The sequence below is a fragment of the Pongo pygmaeus genome, chromosome 2 (genome assembly GCF_028885625.2).
Source record: "Pongo pygmaeus isolate AG05252 chromosome 2, NHGRI_mPonPyg2-v2.0_pri, whole genome shotgun sequence".
Lineage (NCBI taxonomy): Eukaryota > Metazoa > Chordata > Mammalia > Primates > Hominidae > Pongo > Pongo pygmaeus.
The window spans coordinates 192,421,594-192,437,945 of record NC_085930.1 but is presented as its reverse complement, the minus strand read 5'-3'; the positions used below and the strand labels follow the sequence as shown (position 1 = coordinate 192,437,945).

Genomic DNA, 16,352 nt, shown 5'->3' with positions numbered 1-16,352 from the left:
ATGAATGTTATTTTCATGTAAGAGGGAGCATCAGTGAGTGTATCTAGTCTGTCTATGACTAATGCTTAGAATTACCAGAACAGCTGTGTTCTGATAATTGGAGATGATCCTGACCCCCTGTGCCTTCTGAGTAGTTCTCATTTCTCCTCTCTTTCTCAACTAGTTCTTCTCATTCTCGTTCTTATTTTTCTTTTTGTGAACCTAAGGCAACAGATCAAACAACTTAAAGTTTTGAGTGATTTCAGGGTAATTGTAGTAATACCTCAGAATACAGCTTTTTTTTCTGAATCAATGTGTAGAAGATAAGAGCAAGAAGGCCTGGAGAACATTTTTCTAGGCACCTCTTGAAACCTTATGTGATTGTACTTAAAAATTAATTATCTACATGTCAAAATCAAAACATTATTACTTGTATACTTTTATTTTTCTAGGACTTTTCTGAAAGAGTTGGGAAAGTGTGCTGAGAACCCTGAACTTCTGGCACATTGCTTTCTCAAGAGAGTAAGTCTGTACTCCCAGTACATAACTATGTTAAAGTCAGTCCTTACTTTTCTGTGTTAAGTGGCAAGGACAAATGGAAACACCAATGGTCTAAAAGCATATCTGCTTCCCCCCGACTCCAAGCTTTACTGAAGTATAATTGGTAAATAAAAATTGCATATATTCAAACTATACAACAGGATGGTTTGATATACTTACACCCTGTGAAATGATTACCGCAATCAAGTTAATGAATACATTCATTGCCATTGTGTGTGTGTGTGTGTGTGTGTGTGTGTGTATATATATAAAATCCAAAAAAGTTGAGCTCATTGAAGTAGAAGGGTGGTTGCCAGGGGCTGGAGTCTAGAGGAAGGAGGGAGATGTTGGTCACAGGGTACAAACTTGCAGTTATGAGATGAGTAAGTTCTGGAGATGTAATGCACAGCATGGCGACTATCATGGAATCATACTGTACTGTACACTTGAAATTTACCAAGACAGTACATCTTGTATCTGCCCTTTGAATGGAAAACATGAGTTGGCCTCTCAACTTTATCTGACTTTATCCAAGGTGAGAATGAGTCCAATCTGACTGAGCTCATACTGATACGTGGGAGTAACTGCAAGCCTGGCTTCCTGCGAAGCCCCGTGAAATAGAAGGCTGGCCATCCATGGTCCCCAAAGCAGAGGATCCTCTTCTGAATAACTCAGCTACGTTTTAAAACAAGAATCATACAGTGAGGTTAGAGTCCCACAATAAAGCTGTACTAATGCTCTCAAGAGGAGAAGCATTGGTGTTAAACTAAAAATCTTAGGAAATACATTTTATTTCCATTCTATTTTTTACAACATAGAGGATGATTAGAAAATTTTAAATCTACAGCCTCCTTTAGGCTTAGTACTCAATTTATGAACATCTTGGCCTACAACATTATACCTCCAACTACCCCTTCTTCCCACCTCCCAGACTTCTTCCCTCTTTCCCTGTTTCTCCACCCTGTTTTAGGCAACAAATAGGCTGTATGGGCCAGTGGGAGCTGCCACAGAGAAATATTTCACCCAACATCAATCCCCACCATGTACTTTCTAGGACGCGACCATGGAGATGATCCTGACCCCCTGTGCCTTCTAAATAGTTCTCATTTCTCCTCTCTTTCTCAACTAGTCCTTCTCATTCTCTTTCTTATTTTTCTTTTTGTGAACCCAAGGCAACAGATCAAACAACTTAAAGTTGTAAGCAACTCATATTATGACTGAGGCTGAGAGCAATATTTATGATAACTGGAAGCAAACAAAGCCTCCAGGTTTCAAGATATTTGACATTAATGGAGAGCAGGAATCTTCAATGCTCAGAGCCCTTTGGTGGCCCCGTATGGCTTTCCATGTCAACTCATCATAGGCTTTGCTTCAAAGCACCAGAATTCAACATACACTGAAAACTATTTTATACTCATTCTGATTCATTAATTTTTTGAACTATTACATTATTAGTGCTTTATATACTATTTTGAATTTTTGCACTTATCAAACCACTAATGTGAAATCTAGTTTCAGAGATTAGAAGCATTTTGTGGTTGTGTATGTCATTACTGCAAAGATTATTTAAATTGTTCAATGAGAAATGGGCAAAGTTCCTGTGGGAAAGTGGATATTATCAAATTGTTCAAATATGAGGAAATTGTCAGAGAATTATTAACTAAATATCTTTTCTGAATTCCTCTCCTAAACTGTAAAGTTTTACAAAGTTTTCTTATAGCGCCCCGCCGTGTTGGGAGGAACACTGTAAATCATTAACCCAGACAGAAAACACTGACTTAGCCCTATATGATTTATGATGTTAGAGACAAAATCCAAGTAGTACTTTTTTTTTTTTTCTTGAGACGGAGTCTCGCTCTGTCACCAGGCTGGAGTGCTGTGGCGCGATCTCAGCTCACTGCAACCTCCGACTCCCTGGTTCAAGCGATTCTCCTGCCTCACCCTCCCTCATAGCTGGGATTATAGGCATGTGCCACCACGCCCGGCTAATTTTTGTATTTTTAGTAGAGACGAGGTTTCATCATGTTGGCCAGGATGGTCTCCATCACCTGACCTCGTGATCCACCCACCTTGGCCTTCCAAGATAATGAATTTTGAAATAGTCTTCTGACCAAGTGTTTTAATCAGCCTCTTTAGCCTGTATCTTCTGAAACAATTCTCCTCCAGAGACCATGTTCTGTATAGAATAATATTTGTCCATAGTGTACTGTGGGTTCCAAGTGCTCTGAGATCTCACATGGTAAAATGGAAAGAGCACTGGAATGGGTGCTCACACTGATATGTGGGAGTAACTGATAAGTCAGGAAACATGATTTATCATGTTGGTCAAGCCACTTGCTGTCTGCATGACCTCCAGTAAATAACTTAAACCTTTGGAATCTCACTGTCCTCCTCCACACAACAGGCTAATAGTACCAATATGTACAGTTGTTGGGGGAAACAATGTATGCAGAGGATTCTACAAAGTAAAAAGTGCTTTGACAATAGCCACCATTTTTTGAGTACTCTATCCATTGGGCATTTGTTGAGAGGTTTCTATACATCATCTCATTTAATCTCACAACAGTCACAGGAGTTGACTACTGTTATGGGCCCACTTAACAGATGAGGAAACTGAAGTCTAGGAAGGTTAGGTGACTTACTTTAGGTCATATAATTTGTATTTGACAAAGCCAAGAACTGAACCTGGACCATCCGCCACCAGAGCCCCGCAGTCTTAATCCATAAGCAATTATGTATTCTTGTGTGAATATGAGTTTCTGGTAGCAATTTTATAGCCTCCTGATTCATTCTATAAGGAGATTAGGAGAACTGGGCACTTTTGTATGTTGCTGGTTAGTGGACATCCTTTCTCTGAGGAATTTTGGACTGTTAGCCTTTAGAAGAGCAATTTAGGTCAATACTATATTGTTAAGCTCTGAGTTATTATTCTAGCTCCTTAACCAGTCTGAACATTTTTCAAGGGCCATCTGTCTTAAATGTGTGTGTCATTTTTTTCCTGGAGGGAATAGCAAAGGACGGTTACTGTAGTTCTTATCCTGAAATGACCACTTACAACCTATTGGGAGAAAGAAAGAGCTACAGAAATGGAAGTCATCCACTATAGCAACGTATTTGGGAGTAGAATAGGCATCATTGAAGCTGCGAGGGAAGAAATCATCTGTGTTGACATGAAGGAAATCCAGAGTTGGGCTGAGCAGGAGGACAGGGACACAGACTTCTGCAAGGAGGTGGCTGCATGGGCTTCTCCACCAGAGTGGCATGGGATCTGTGGCCAGCACAGCCGCTGGGGGCCAGGCTCCCTGATAGAACGAGTGAAGCTGGCAAGCTGACTCCAGAGGCTTGGAGTGTGCTTTCTCTCCAGGATATTGGCAGATGTGTGCCCACTTCTCAGCGTCTTTGATACCATGAGAATACAGGTTGAACAGCACGTTGAGTCCTCCTTGTTCTCTAGCTCCGAAACAGTCACATAACATTTCCTGTCTCAGAGTCTTGTGCTGCAGGTTGAAAGTGATGTTTGAGGCGGAGCCTGTCACTTTGAGGGTTGCCCAAATGACTGAGCTCCGTATTGGTTGCCCGATCTACCACATCTCCCCTCTGGCGTGTTTCCATCTTTTGGTTGTTTCTTGGGCTTCTTTGCAGGGTTGGTGTCACGATGACCACAAGGAGAGGCTGGGGAGAGAAGAGAGGGGGACCATCAAACACCAGCCTCTTTTCTGTCAGTTTTACCACTCATTGCAGACCTGTCGTGGGGAGATGTCGATGTTCTGGACAAAGGGCAGGAAAAGAATGTTAAAGATAAAAACCAATTCCTGTTTGTGAGTCTACTTATGTATTTACCAATAGCCCTTGTAGATGCTCCCAGAGCACTCTGTGCCTATCTATGTCTGGTAGTTATGGTTGTTTAAAGCCTTTTGTTTATCTCTCCATCACAGATGCATCCCAACATAAGATTACTTACTGTACACCCCCAATTCCTTACACATGAGAATACTCTGGCTTGTCGAATGAATGAATAAGCTGTATTATCCTGTCCACTTACTGAAAAATGCTACCTGATTAATTTGTTCTAATTTTTTCCCACCTAGAAAGAAGATCTTCAGATATATTTTAAATACCATAAGAATCTGCCCCGAGCTAGGGCAATCTGGCAAGAGTGTCAAGACTGCGCTTACTTTGGGGTAATGTTGAGAAGACAAACTTGTTCCTGGAAAATGTTTCTATGCATTAAGTTGTTAAATAAATCGAAAGTGGGACTAGGGAGAGGAATTTGGCATTGGGATTTATGTTTATTTAAAGTGCCCCATACTTTGAAATTACACATGAAAAGTTGTAATGGGATAGGCCTGTGAGGAGCACCTATATCTGGTGAGAAAACCAGTGTCTTCTTCTAGGATGGGTTTTAAAAATGAAACTAAGTCAAAAATGTCACACTTTGGGCTCCCTGGAATGATATCTACAAACCATCTGTATCCTTCAGGCTCCAGATGGCCTGAATAGACTCTGGCGGCCCCCAACTTGAAGACAGGCGGCCTCCTTTTCAGAAGGACTTGAAATGCCCCACTGTCTTCTAGTGAACTTGCTTTCTAAAAGAAATAAATGGTTCTGCTTCCCTAGATGCCTGTAAAAATATTAGCCAAGCCGTCTTCTTTCCTCTTTCTCTTATTTCACACACTGTTCCTAGGGGACAGAACAACCCCACAGCCTTATGGAGCTACTCGACACAGCTGCCCCTGTTGTCCAGGAAAAGCAATTTTGTGTTTTGTACCTAAATGATGCCACTTTTGTTGTGTGTGTGTTGTTTGTTTTACTTTATGTTGTTTCTATTTGGCTTTTAAAGGTATGCCAGCGCCAACTGGATCACAATCTCCCTCTTTTTAAGTATCTTAAAGGACCAAGCCAGAGACTTATAAAATACCAGATGCTGTTGAAGGTAAAATCAATGAGACAGTGCTTTTCCTTGGTGGGAAACCAGACGCCTGCACTGTGGTACCCTTATCATTATACATGTAGAGCTGTGCCTTGGTCTTCTAAGGCTGAAGATATGACTATCCTGCAGGCTTTTTCTTTCCTCCAACTCTAAATCAGCCCTCTTCAATGTGGAGTTAAGACCAAAGAATCATAGAGTTGGAGGGCACCTGAGGGCCTCACTAGTCCAACGTCTAGCTCAGGGCATGAATCACTAAGGAGCCTGGCTTAGGGGAGGAGAGCTCTTTGGGAGTGAGAATGTGATTTTCCCCAAAGTTACTGTTTTATGGGCATTTTAAGTTGTGGAAGGGAGAAGACAAAACTGAAGTCTTCTCTCCTTTTGCAGCACTGACCTCCATTCTTAGATTTAGGATCTTACCCTGAGAGCAGCCTAACAGAATGAACTTTGCTATATCTGAACCCTGAACCCCTAAGTGGTTTTCTGTCTCTTTCTCTGACCTTTACCCCTCCTTAGTGATAAGTCATTGACACTAGCATATCTGCAGGCAAGCATTCTCAGACACCCCAAACAAGATATGAGGGCCTATCATGGCTGGTTTTCTATGTGTGAGCTTGAGAGAAAGGTTTGGGCCACCACGATAAGTTGTCTGTTGAATTAACCTCTATAAGGCGTTCAGGTAGCTCTTGCCCAGTGGCCACTATTTCTTAATAAAACAAACAAACAAACAAAAACAAGCACCTACTGTTTACTAGGTACTTCCCCACGTGTATTTCTTTTTTTTTTTTTTTTTTCTTTCTTTTTTTTTTTGAGACAGGGTGAGACTCTGCCCAGGCTGGAGTGCAATGGCACGATCTCAGTTCACTGCAACCTCTGCCTCCCAGGTTCAAGCAATTCTTGTGCCTCAGCCTACCGAGTAGCTGAGATTACAGGCTCCTGCCACCACGCCTGGCTAATTTTTGTATTTTTAGTAGAGACGGGGTTTCACCATGTTGGCCAGGCTGGTCTTGAACTCCTGACCTTGTGATCCGCCCACCTCAGCCTCCCAAAGTGCTGGGATTACAGTATTTCTTATTTAATCTCCACAATCAGACATACCAGCCATGCTGTGGACTGTGAAGAAACTGAGGCTCAGGAAGGTTAAGCTTATTGCCCAACAGTCTCCCCTCAGAAAAAGTTACCCCTTTCAGGTCAGACATGATGACACACACCTGTAGTCCCAGCTACTCAGGAGGTGGAGGCAGGAGCATCCCTTCAGTCCAGGAGTTCAAGGCTAGCCTGGGCAACATAGCAAGACCTCATCTGTAAAAATAATTTTAAAAACATTTTTGCAAAGTTACTCCTTTCAAGCTTTCCATTAGCAGTTTCAGCCTCGGTGTACCCTGCCATTTGTCAGTTATGAGACCTTGACCTCTTGGGCCTTAGTTTTCCTCTATATAAAATGAGGGTACTAGAACCTCCTCCATAAGATCGTTATGAAGCAGATGATTAGCACATGCGGAGGGCTTGGCACAGCCCAGGAAACTCTGCATGATGCGTAGCTGTTATCTTAGACATTGAGACTGTCACACCACCATAGAAATGAGGATAATGATCTGCTTCCTTCAGCGAGCAGCAACTCGGAACATGTTTGACCCAGCACTTACTCAGGGCCTCATGCTCCTCTGCATGTCCCATTGTCACTGTCATTCCTATTCTAGAAGTCCAACCTCTGGGCCCAGTGAGGAGTGAGCAGGATGTAAGTGATGGTCCTCCCTCCCTCAGCCTAGGCTCCAGCTTTCCCACAGAGGTGACATTTACACAGGAGCTAGGTTCGGTACCAGACGCAGAGGGCTGTGGGGCATCGTCATTGGAAACACTGACTGGAGAGTTTAACAACCTGGGTCTGAATCCAGGCTCTGACCCTTCCAGGCTGCGTGAACTCAGGCAAGTTACTTAACCTCTCTCAGCCTCAGATTTCTCACCTGTAGAAATAAGATAATAATAGTACTTTCCTGGTATGCTTGTTGGGAGCATTAAATGAGATAATACAGGTTAAAAGGACTTAGAAGGTTTTGTTAGCTGCCTTTCACTGAAGAAACAAGAGATAGAATTACTACAAAATATTTTGCGGGGGGGTCTGTGAGGAGCCGTGGGAGCTACCCAAGGCAGACCAGAACAGCGTCCCCACAGCTAAGCTTGCTGGTGCCTGTGAAACCAGCTCAGGCCATTACGTGCCTGCAAAGAAAGGAACGACCTTGTAGTCCTATCTAGGACCTTCTTTATCCCCAGGGGCGGAGCTTATTTTGCATCTCGCACACACGTGCTGGCTTGAAAGAGTATGAATGTTGGACTGATTGCCTCATGCTTTAGAAAGGATCATGGGATCTTGGGGAGAGGGTGATGAGTGATAGCTTATACCATTAAAGACAGACTCATGAAACATTGGGGTAAGTGTGAACAAAATATGTAACAGATGATCAGTATGCTTAATGAATCATGTGCTCTTGGAAATTATAATAAAAAGATGCGCAAAGGACATAGCAATTTGCAAAAGAATAAACACTGGTAGCAAACGTTTTTTAAAAAAAGCTCTACACCTCTAGTTATCTAAGGAAGTCAAATTAAAACAACAGTGAGGTAGGATTTCTTTTTTCATTCAATTGGTAAAGATTTTTGATTAAATGACACTACCCCTTGTAGGCTAGGGGCTGGTGAGACAGGCTTTCCTATATAGCTGGCAGGAACACAGTCCTTCTCTGAAGAACTTGGAAATATGCCTCAAGACTGTTAACATTTGCAATTCCACTCTAGGAATTTAGCTTTAAGAAAAATGCACAGAAGTTATTATCATTATTATAGTAAAAAATATTGTTGAACCTAAATGTTTAATGATAAGGGGGACTATAATTCGAGTATGGTTTATCTATAAGATAAAACACTCTACCACAATCAAAGCCCATGTTTTAAAAAAATATAATGTCATGGGAAAATATTCATAAGATATTGTTGAATGAGAAAAATGGTTTATCTATAACACTCTACCACAATCAAAGCCCATATTTTAGAAAAACATAATATCATGGGAAAATATTCATGAGATATTGGTGAATGAGAAAAAGCAGTCTACAAAATAGTGTGTACAATATGATTCTAGGTTTGTGGAAAGAACCCTGTGCCAAATACATCATTTATTCTTTCCCTCTTACACATTTACACACGTTCTCAGTCAGCTTAGCATTGGTGGCAAATAGTTTGCGCAGTAGATTTTGTTGACAATCTACATTTTGATGGCAATCTACATTTTAATTTTCAACAAGACTTTTGGGTTAATGCAGGGTCTGCTGGATTTCGAGTCTCCTGAAGATATGGAGATAGACCCAGGTGAACTAGGAGGCTCGGCTAAGGTACTCAATATTAAATATTACATTTTATATAACTAACTATTAATGGTGTTTGTCTATGGGTCGGAGGATTTATAGCAATTTTACTTGGTGGTCTTTATTATCTATATTTTCTAAAATAATATGTATCCTATAACTCATAGTCAAGAAAAACAAAAAAATTAAAGGCAATTTTAAAGTAGGGATTTGCAGCTCAAAGGGAAGTGGTAATATATTTTCTTCCTTCCACATAATTTTTTTTTTTTTTTAGACAGAGTCTCACTCTGTTGCACAGGCTGGAGTGCAATGGTGCAATCTTGGCTCACTGCAACCTCCGCCTCCCGGGTTCAAGCGATTCTCCTGCCTCGGCCTCCCAAGTAGCTGGGATTACAGGCACCCACCACCATGCCCAGCTAATTTTTTTATTTTTAGTAGAGACAGGGTTTCGCCATGTTGGCCAGGCTGGTCTCGAACTCCTGACCTCAGATGATCCACCCGCCTTGGCCTCCCAAAGTGCTGGGATTACAGGCATGAAGCCACTGCACCCAGCCAAAAAAATTTTAATGGAAACAAAATTAAGCAAATACGTAAAATGCATACATAAAAGACTGGAAGTAAATAAATATGATAAAATGTCTGCTGTGGCTTTCCTGAATGGTAGGATTATGTTTTCTTCTTTGTACCTCTTAGTATATCTAATTTCTATATGTTATGCCTTGTTCTCTGTGTGTGTGCGTGTGCGTGTGTGTGAACTCTAAGAGTCTGCCAAAGTTCCCTTAGAATAAATGGTTACCGTGACCACACCAGGTTAGGAAGAAATCTGTAGTTTAGCAGTGCGGTTTCTCTTCCCTTTGCTATAGAATGTTCTGGTTTTAGCAAGAAACACTTGAGACATGTCTCATGGGGCAGTCATTTGCATGCCCTTTCTGCTCAGAATGGATGACAAGGACCCGTTGAAAACAGAAGCAGCTCAGGACACAGGTCATATTTTTACAGCCTGGAGCAAGAGGAGCTAGCCCTAGTTAGAGGAGTTTAACAATGTTTTTAAGGATTTTTCTGAACCCTACATTATACAATTCAAAACCCTATCCACCTCGTGTTTTGTGAAGGAGGGTTAGCGGAAGGAAGGGGGATAGGAGGAGGTGAGGATCTGAAAGGAAACTGAGCATTCAGTGTTTGGTAAGGAGGAAGATGCCTGGTATAAGAACTTAAAAAAAATTATTTTTTTATTTTTATTTTTTTGAGACAGAGTCTCGCTCTGTCACCCAGGCTGGAGTGCAATGGCGCAGTTTCGGCTCACTGCAACCTCCGCCCAGGTTCAAGCTATTATCCTGCCTCAGCTTCCTGAGTAGCTGGGATTACAGGCACCGGCCACCACACTCAGCTAATTTTTGTTTTTAGTAGAGATGGGGTTTCACCACGTTGGCCAGGCTGGTCTCGATCTCGTGACCTCGTGATCCGCCCCCCTCGGCCTCCCAAAGTGCTGGGATTACAGGCGTGAGCCACTGCGCCCTGCCAAGAACTCTTAATCCCTTATTGATGTTGTTAAAATAAATTCAGGTGAGAGTCTGTTGTCTTTTACCAGAAAGCGAAGCTTCTTTATTATGAATGAGAAGCTACGAATCCATGATACATTTTTCAGAGGCAGCAGCGTGATCTATTCCATTCATCAGCCCTGTCACTCATGTCTCTCATCCAAAGATGCAAATACCCAGTGCTTCCGCATAGATTAAGAAAATATTAAACCCTGTGACTACATTGTGCTGTAGAGGACAAAAAGAGTCAGGGCTAGATGGGGAGCAGCAAAGGGGCTAGCTGTTCTTCATTGTAGAAATTGAGATGTTAAAAAAATACATTGAATAAACCAAAGTTTTTTTATGTGTATTTACCAGGTAACAGATAAATACAGCATGTAGGTAGCAGGGAGATAAAATACCACAAGCCCATGCAAAAGCCTTTAGAGCTGAAACAATCACCCCAATCACATCCTAAATGTCACTGTGGTTGTAATTGGAACATTGGTCTTTAATTAGTTACTGCTTTTCCGCTGAATGCTGAGTCTCTATGTTGGGGAGGCGCAGAGTGCCGGCTTATCTCTTTGGCATCTTTAATGGTTGTGCAATGTGGGGAGGGCCAGGGACAAGTGGAGGAAGGAAGGACAGAGTTGGGGGAGATTCAGTGTGCAAATATGATGTTATCGCTTTTACATGTAAATCATTAGTAAATTTCCACATAGCAGCCCCTATGGAGTTCTTTGTCTCTATAGGAGTTTACAAATGTCCTCCTCTGGGATGATTTTAAGTATAATTTTTCCCACAGGAATAAGGCTTTCACATTAAATATAGGAATATGATACTCAGATTGTATTCTTTTTCTTTTTCTTTTTTGTTTTTTTGTGAGACAAGGTCTCACTTTGTTGTCCAGGCTGGAGTGCAGTGGCGCAATCTTGGCTCACTGCAAACTCCACCTCCCGGGTTCAAGCAATTCTCCTGCCTCAGCCTCCTGAGTAGCTGAGATTACAGGCACACACCACCACACCCAGCTACTTTTTTTTTTTTTTTTTTTGAGATGGGGTTTCACCCTTGTTACCCAGGCTGGAGTGCAATGGCACAATCTGGGCTCACTGCAACCTCTGCCTCCTGGGTTCAAGCTGTTCTCCTGCCTCAGCCTCCCAAGTAGCTGGGATTACAGGCGCCCGCCATCACACTAAGCTGATTTTTGTATTTTTAGTAGAGACGGGGTTTCACCATGTTGGCCAGGCTGGGCTCAAACTCCTGACCTCAAGTGCTCTGCCTGTCTGAGCCTCCCAAAGTGCTGGGATTACAGGCATGAGCCACCCACCCGGCCATATGGTATTTTTTTTTTTTTTCAGTAAGCCTCAGGGAATAGGGGTATAAAAGAGAGAGAAGCCTATTTAAAAGGAGCTAGGTTTTTCCATGCTTTAAAAAAGCTGAATTCTGGCCAGGCACAGTGGCTCACGCCTGTAATCCCAGCACTTTGGGAGGCCAAGGTGGGTGGATCGCCTGAGGTTGGGAATTCGAGACCAGCCTGGTCAACATGGCAAAACTCCATCTCTACTAAAAATACAAAAATTAGCCAGGCATGGTGGCACACACCTGTAATCCCAGCTACTTGGGAGGCTGAGACAGGAGAATTGCTTGAATTCAGGAGGCAGAGGTTGCAGTGAGCTGAGATCGTGTCTCTGTACTCCAGCCTGGGTGACAGAGTGAAACTCTCTCTCTCAAAAAAAAAAAAAAAAAAAAAAAAAAATATATATATATATATATATATATAGCTGAATTCTATATGTTTCTTATGTAGCAGGAATATAATTTCCATGATTTATGAACTTCATTCTTCACTAGTACAATGCGCAGAAGTAGATGATTTTGCTTGTCTCTATATCATGTACCTAAATCAGCAAGCATCTTTAGCCACCATGCTTTGGGAGCAGGGAGACAGATCAATATCCACCCTTCTCAGTCAGGGGTGGCTGGATCCCTGGCTCCTCATCTCTGTCCTGTTTTCCTTCTTCACTTTGCAGATGGTATTCTTTTGATTTCCAACAAGGCATTTGTTTTCCACAGGATGGGCCAAAGAGAACCAAGGATTCAGCATTCTCAGCTGAACTACAACAAGCTTTGGCAGTGATAGAGGATTTGATCAAGTCCTGTGAGTTGGCTGTGGACCTAGCAGCAGTGACTGAATGTCCGGTATGTTCCATAGGAGTGTTAGAGCATCTCACACAAAAGGCAGGTGCAATACTACACAGCGAGGAAATGCTCTGGCAAAGTCAGAGAGATCGTCTATGGTAAAGGAATTGGACTCTGAGGAGAGTCGCCTAAATTGCTCAGTAAACCCGCGCTACAAGATTCCAAGCCGTCCCTTGACATCTTCAGGAATCTTGGATTTATTCCTCAGGATTTTGAATGTGGGACTGACCCACTGTCTGGACAAACCAGAAAGTCAAGGGCCAGAACATATATGGGCAGTGGAAAAGTCCTGGAGGAGCAATTTATTTTCTAACCCATGGCACTATTAAAATAGTAAAAGATTTGTTTTCTTGTTTCAGAGTTTCTCTAAGAAAAGTATTTTGGAAACAGGTCCTATATTCTTGCCCCAATTTTATATCACAGATCCCAGAAGAGGCCCCAAACGTATATAGTGTACATGCCTTAATCCAAATAGTCTAACGAAAACCCAAGAGATGCATTTAGAGGCCAATGCTGGAGAGTTGAGCTCCAGCATCAGTGTTAATCCAGAGCAGGCTGGTCCCAGGCATTCCAGGCAAAACATCCCCTATAACTGTATGATCTCTTTGAGGCTGGAGCATAGTTAATATTCAACTTTTGTTTTTTACTTTGAAGTACTCTAGATTTTTATGCAGATGTGTTTGTTTTATTTCACTGTCATAATAAATTACCATAAGCTTGGTGGCTTAGAGCAGCACAAATTCATTATTATTATTATTTTGAAGTTCCAAGGTCAGAAGTTCAATACAGTCTCATGGGCTAAAATCAAGGTGTTTCCTTTCCTTTTTGGAGACTAGCATCTGTCTCCTGGAGTTTTCCAGCTTAAAAAGGCCACCCACGCTCCATGGCTCATGGCTTCATAGCCAGCAATGGCAGGTCGGGTTCTTCTTTTTTTTTTTTTTTGAGACAGTCTTGCTCTGTCGCCCAGGCTGGAGTGCAATGGCATGATCTCGGCTCACTGCAACCTCTGCCTGCCAGGTTCAAGCGATTCTCCTGCCCCAGCCTCCTGAGTAGCTGAAATTACAGGCACTTACCACTACACCCAGCTAATTTTTTTTTTTTTTTTTGTATTTTTAGTAGAGACGGGGCTTCTCCATGTTGGTCAGGCTGGTCTCGAACTCCTGACCTCGTGATCCACCCGTCTCTGCCTCCCAAAGTGCTGGAATTACAGGTGAGAGCCACCGTGCCCGGCCAAGTTTTTCTTACATCACATCTCTGTGACCCCCTCTTCTGCGTTTTTGTCACTTGTGATTATATTATACTTTTTCCTTCTCTTTTTTTTTTCTTTTCATCTTTATTTGGTTTTGAACATACCATGTATTGAGGTCTTGGTAGAGGAAATGACTTTTCTTTCCTTGTCATAAATCAAACCATGAAAGGTATTAAGGTCCGAAAAATGAGTTATTTTTACTTCCCACGCTGGTATTTCTTGGGCCTGGATCTCAGAAACTTAGCCCCACGGGGTTTGTTGTGATCCCAGCCATGATGCTATTACTGTCCCCTGGGACTCCAAGGTGTCTTTGCTGACGACTGATGCATGATTCAAGAGGATATGCATAAACTGCAGAGTAGGGTTAGGGTGTGTGTAAGGATCATTTTCTTGGTAATAATTCTTCTTTCTTCGGCTGAGGAAAGTCAAGGGAACAATTTGTTAGGTCAATTCGGGGCATCTTTCTGTTCCTTTTTAAATCTTGAATTATGTATTAGCCATCCCTATTAAATTTCATTTCCCTGAATCTAATGAATGTCCTGGAAACAATACACAGGGCAGGAAACAGTGTAAATAACATAGGAGGAGGAGGCTGTGAGGAAAGAATGGTTAAAACATGAGGAAATAACATTCTGCCCTAATTTCATTCCAAGCCAGTTTGCATGCAAATAGGATGAACCAGCTTATAGAATTTGGAGATTTTACACGCAAAAAGCAAAGGACCTTTTTTGACCATGTCTCCTCAGAATTGTGCCTTTGCCAGATGCTTTTTGGTACCTTTTCTACTAAGACTTAACTTACTTTTACATCTAATACATCAGCTAATTTCTCCTGACAGTTTTGTATAATCCTGTTGAATTATGGAGGAGTAGATATTGGAATTTTCAACCTTCTGATTCAAAAGAAGATCCATGGAAAGAAGAGTTAACTCACTCAAGATTAGATGGCTGTCAGCTTGGACTATTTCTTGTTCATTCCCTATCAGGGTGCTATTCCACTCTTTATCTGTTTCTGATTAGAGTTGACTGACAACCACCTCTAACTCAGCTCAAATGATTCTGAGATTCTTTGTCTCCATTTTGTAGAGTTTTATTACAGGTGTTTATAATCACATGCTATATGCATGGCTGAATCCAGTTCAACCTCTTAGTTTCTCTGCTTGAAATTTAATATTAACCTGGTTTTATAAAGGAAAGAAATTGAATGTGATAATTAAATTATCACAATTAAACAACTAGAAAGCAACTAGAAAAAAATCCCTTCTGATATTTATATTTTCTTGTTTTTATGTGTACTCAATCAGTCCTGGGTCTAATTTAATCACAGAAGTTTACAATTCTTTTCCAAACAAGTTTGTTTTGTGGAACACTGAGATATAATTTACTGCTATCCATTTGCAAAAAAAAAAAAAAAAGTTTTTTTTTCAAATCCAATGCATAATAGAGATGCATTTAAATTCTGACTTGCCAGGGATGAGTTCCAAAGTTGACTTGTAAAGATTGAATGAAACAGTCTTCCTTTTTGGAACAAATTTATATAAACCACTAAAGGATGTACTTGTATTGTAAGTTCATTGTGGGCTAGGGCCAGGATTTTATTTCTATTTCAGTTTCCTCTTTCCTTACCATGGTGTTAGCTGAAGAGATAGGGCTAAGTAAATAATCCTAGTGACCCAGGCAAAGTATCTTGTTCATTCCCCACCCCCCACCCGCCCACAATACCTGTATCACAGGCGGTTGCCGGGAGTAAATGAGGATTAAATGATGGGTAAGGCACCAAGCACTGTGCCTGGTGCCCAGCAGATGCCGAATAAACAGCCCTAGTGGTAAGTTATATGGGGACCTGCTCAGGCTGGAAAGGAAGAAACTTCTTTGCCCCTGACTATTGTAATCACAGGCTCCCACAGCTTCTGCTTTTCATTTCTGGACTCAGGCTCTGCGTGGATGCATTTATACAGATGTTTCCTGCTTCTTTGTGCAATAAGTTTGTGACAGTCACATTAACTCTTACTACCTGGAATGGAAACATGGGCACCCAAAAGAAGCTCTTGCTGAGGCCAGCTTCCCTAGATTCACTCTCTCAGTCAGACTCTTCATTTGGCCAATGTAGTCACATTTGAAATCCTTGTATTGGGGCTCTTACCTACAGAATGCCCAGGTGTGAAAATGGTAGCATTTACTAATTGATTTTGCTATCACTTCTTGTACAGAGGAGGCCATCTAACTTATTGCTCACTCGTTTGAGGTAGCCCCTGTGTTCCATCTCTGAGTTCACAACCATCAGGTTCTTCCACACACCGTGTGACATGACCACACTTATTTGTTACTGGTGGAAAACAGTTGGGAGTATATTCGTTTCCTAGGGCTGATGTCACAAAGAACCACAAACTACGTGACTTAAAACAACCAAAATTTATTCTCTCACAGTTTTGAAGGCTAGACGTCCAAAGTGAGAGCAGGCCCACGTTCCCTCTGAGGGCTCTCAGGAAGAATCCTTCCTTACCTCTTCTGAGCTTCTGGTGACTGCCGGCAATTCTTGGAGTTCCTTGGCTGACAGCTGTGCCACTCCAATTTCTGCCTGTG

General features: G+C 41.8%; 1 protein-coding gene across 1 annotated transcript in view; it reads left to right on the top strand.

The window, feature by feature from the left end:
• MCF2L2 (MCF.2 cell line derived transforming sequence-like 2) overlaps positions 1–16,352 on the top strand; it is a 247,265-nt gene that overhangs the window by 194,736 nt on the left and 36,177 nt on the right. Inside the window, exons 18-22 of the mRNA XM_054479976.2 lie at positions 432–501; positions 4,608–4,700; positions 5,360–5,452; positions 8,764–8,832; positions 12,396–12,521. Of these exons, the coding sequence (XP_054335951.1) occupies positions 432–501; positions 4,608–4,700; positions 5,360–5,452; positions 8,764–8,832; positions 12,396–12,521 (451 nt within the window). The remainder of the gene's footprint in view (positions 1–431; positions 502–4,607; positions 4,701–5,359; positions 5,453–8,763; positions 8,833–12,395; positions 12,522–16,352) is intronic.